The sequence below is a fragment of the Austrofundulus limnaeus genome, unplaced genomic scaffold, assembly GCF_001266775.1.
Source record: "Austrofundulus limnaeus strain Quisiro unplaced genomic scaffold, Austrofundulus_limnaeus-1.0 Scaffold348, whole genome shotgun sequence".
NCBI classification, from domain to species: domain Eukaryota; kingdom Metazoa; phylum Chordata; class Actinopteri; order Cyprinodontiformes; family Rivulidae; genus Austrofundulus; species Austrofundulus limnaeus.
The window spans coordinates 3,657-5,529 of NW_013952750.1; the positions used below are offsets into that span (position 1 = coordinate 3,657).

A 1,873-nucleotide genomic window follows, 5' to 3' on the forward strand; every position below is an offset into this window, starting at 1 on the left:
ATACAAATAAAAACATACAATAACTGAAAGTAAATTAAAATAAAATAAGAGAAAGTCAAGGCAATTATCTAAGTAACTGGATACACTGCACTGGTTACCATTTACACTTTAGGATGGTACAACTTGTCTATAAAGGCACAGGTGGCATACTAAGAGACTGAGCGAGCATGGGGGTCACTCTTAGACTGAGAAAGATGGTCCAAAAACGGCTGCCAGGTACTACAGAACTTATTAGTGGAGCCCACAACACCATACCGCAGTTTCTGCAAATGAAGAATCTCAGTAAAATCACTTAAACACATTTTAAACTGAAGAATCTTGTCAGTTTTCCACAATCTTAATATTACTTTCTTAGCTATTACCATTCCATAGGTTTGTCTATCTTTAAAACTGCTCAAAACAGTCTGCTCAAGTCAGAAGCGAGTTTTTGTTTTTTTCTTCTGCTGTGTCCGTCCGAGCGCTTTCAGTTCAGACCAGTCACACATTTCTGTCGACAAGGGAGGGGGGTCAAAAAGTTCTGCCGGGGGCATGTGCCAAAAGGGGCTGTCGACACAACGTTGCGAAGCCCGGTGACGTAATTTTCGTCATTAAACTGCGACAAACCGTGCCGACGTCGGCGGTTCGCAGGGAGTATGTTTCCAGCTTTAATCCTAACCCATGCAGCGAGGAGCTTTATATTTGTTAAAAAACCATCTGGAAAGACACATCCTGTGGTCACTGAAAGGATGTTAATCTGTTTGAGAAGGGTCAAATTATTTGCATCAAGCAGAAAAAACATCTCAGCAGATTGTTGAAACTACTAAAATYGATTAAGAACCGTGTAAGGAGAAAGTGATGTGGTCTGAGTCCAGATTCAGTGTTCTGGAGTGATGGGAGCATCAGGGTCAGAGGAGATGCAGCTGAAGTGATGCACTCATCAGTTGGTCTGTTCTAATTCAGTAATGTTATGTTCTCAATGAGTGACAGTAACCGACAATACTGAATGACTGACCAGGTTATTCAATCTGCGGTTACTCTCATGAGACATCGTTTTCACACATGAATTAGTCATGAAAGAGTCCAGTCCTGAAGCCCATTGAGAATCTTGGGGATGTGCTGGAGAAGACTTTTTGTAGTGGTTGGAATCTCCCATAATCATTACAAGATCTTGAAACGATGCAACAGCGAATGAGTCATCAAAGATTAGAGCGATCCAGCAAAACATCAGTGGACAGCCTTTTTATTTCTTTTTATTTCCAGGCAGTGTTTTATCCCAGTTGGTGTAGAGGTCTGTGCCATGTTTGGTGCCTTCGTTACATTCTACCTCATCGTGTGTTTTACAGAAAAGAAAAAGACAGAACTTTGCCAGGAGCTGAGTCTTCAGGCCAGAGACCTTCGCTTCCAGCACAGCACCAGCCTCACTACGAGAAACAACTGCATCATCATTCGAATGGCCGTATGTTGGCTTTTTTTAAATTCAWGAATGAGGAACATYAGGCCTTTTTTTTATCAGAAAAAAGTGCAATCGAAGTTATTTAGAGTACACATTGATGGTTTTATTCACATTCATCTAAGCACTAGTTCTGTAAAAACACCTTGTTTCACCAGTGCAGCATTTCATTAAAGGGATCCATGATTAATTGGAACATTAGACTTTATTTGATAAACATACGTTTTAACTGTAAAAATACTGTAGGCTGTTCAATTTTGTAAATTTTTAAAAAAATTTTTTAACACGGACAGGGCCATTTTATTTACACACAAAGCATTCTGGGACAACAGAGCTGCTTCATGGAAGAAGAACCTCAGCTTAGCCTGTTAGCTTTAGCGCCGACGCTATATTGCCTTTTATGTATTAGCTCGGCACTAGCGTGACAAACGAGCTAAACTGAGG

General features: G+C 40.5%; 1 protein-coding gene across 1 annotated transcript in view; it reads left to right on the forward strand.

Annotated features, from left to right (window-relative positions):
• mrs2 (magnesium transporter MRS2) overlaps positions 1-1,873 on the forward strand; it is a gene marked incomplete at its 5' end in the record, with an annotated part of 15,159 nt that overhangs the window by 3,152 nt on the left and 10,134 nt on the right. The window contains 1 exon segment of the mRNA XM_014022899.1: positions 1,323-1,435. Coding sequence (XP_013878353.1) covers positions 1,323-1,435 — 113 coding nt within the window.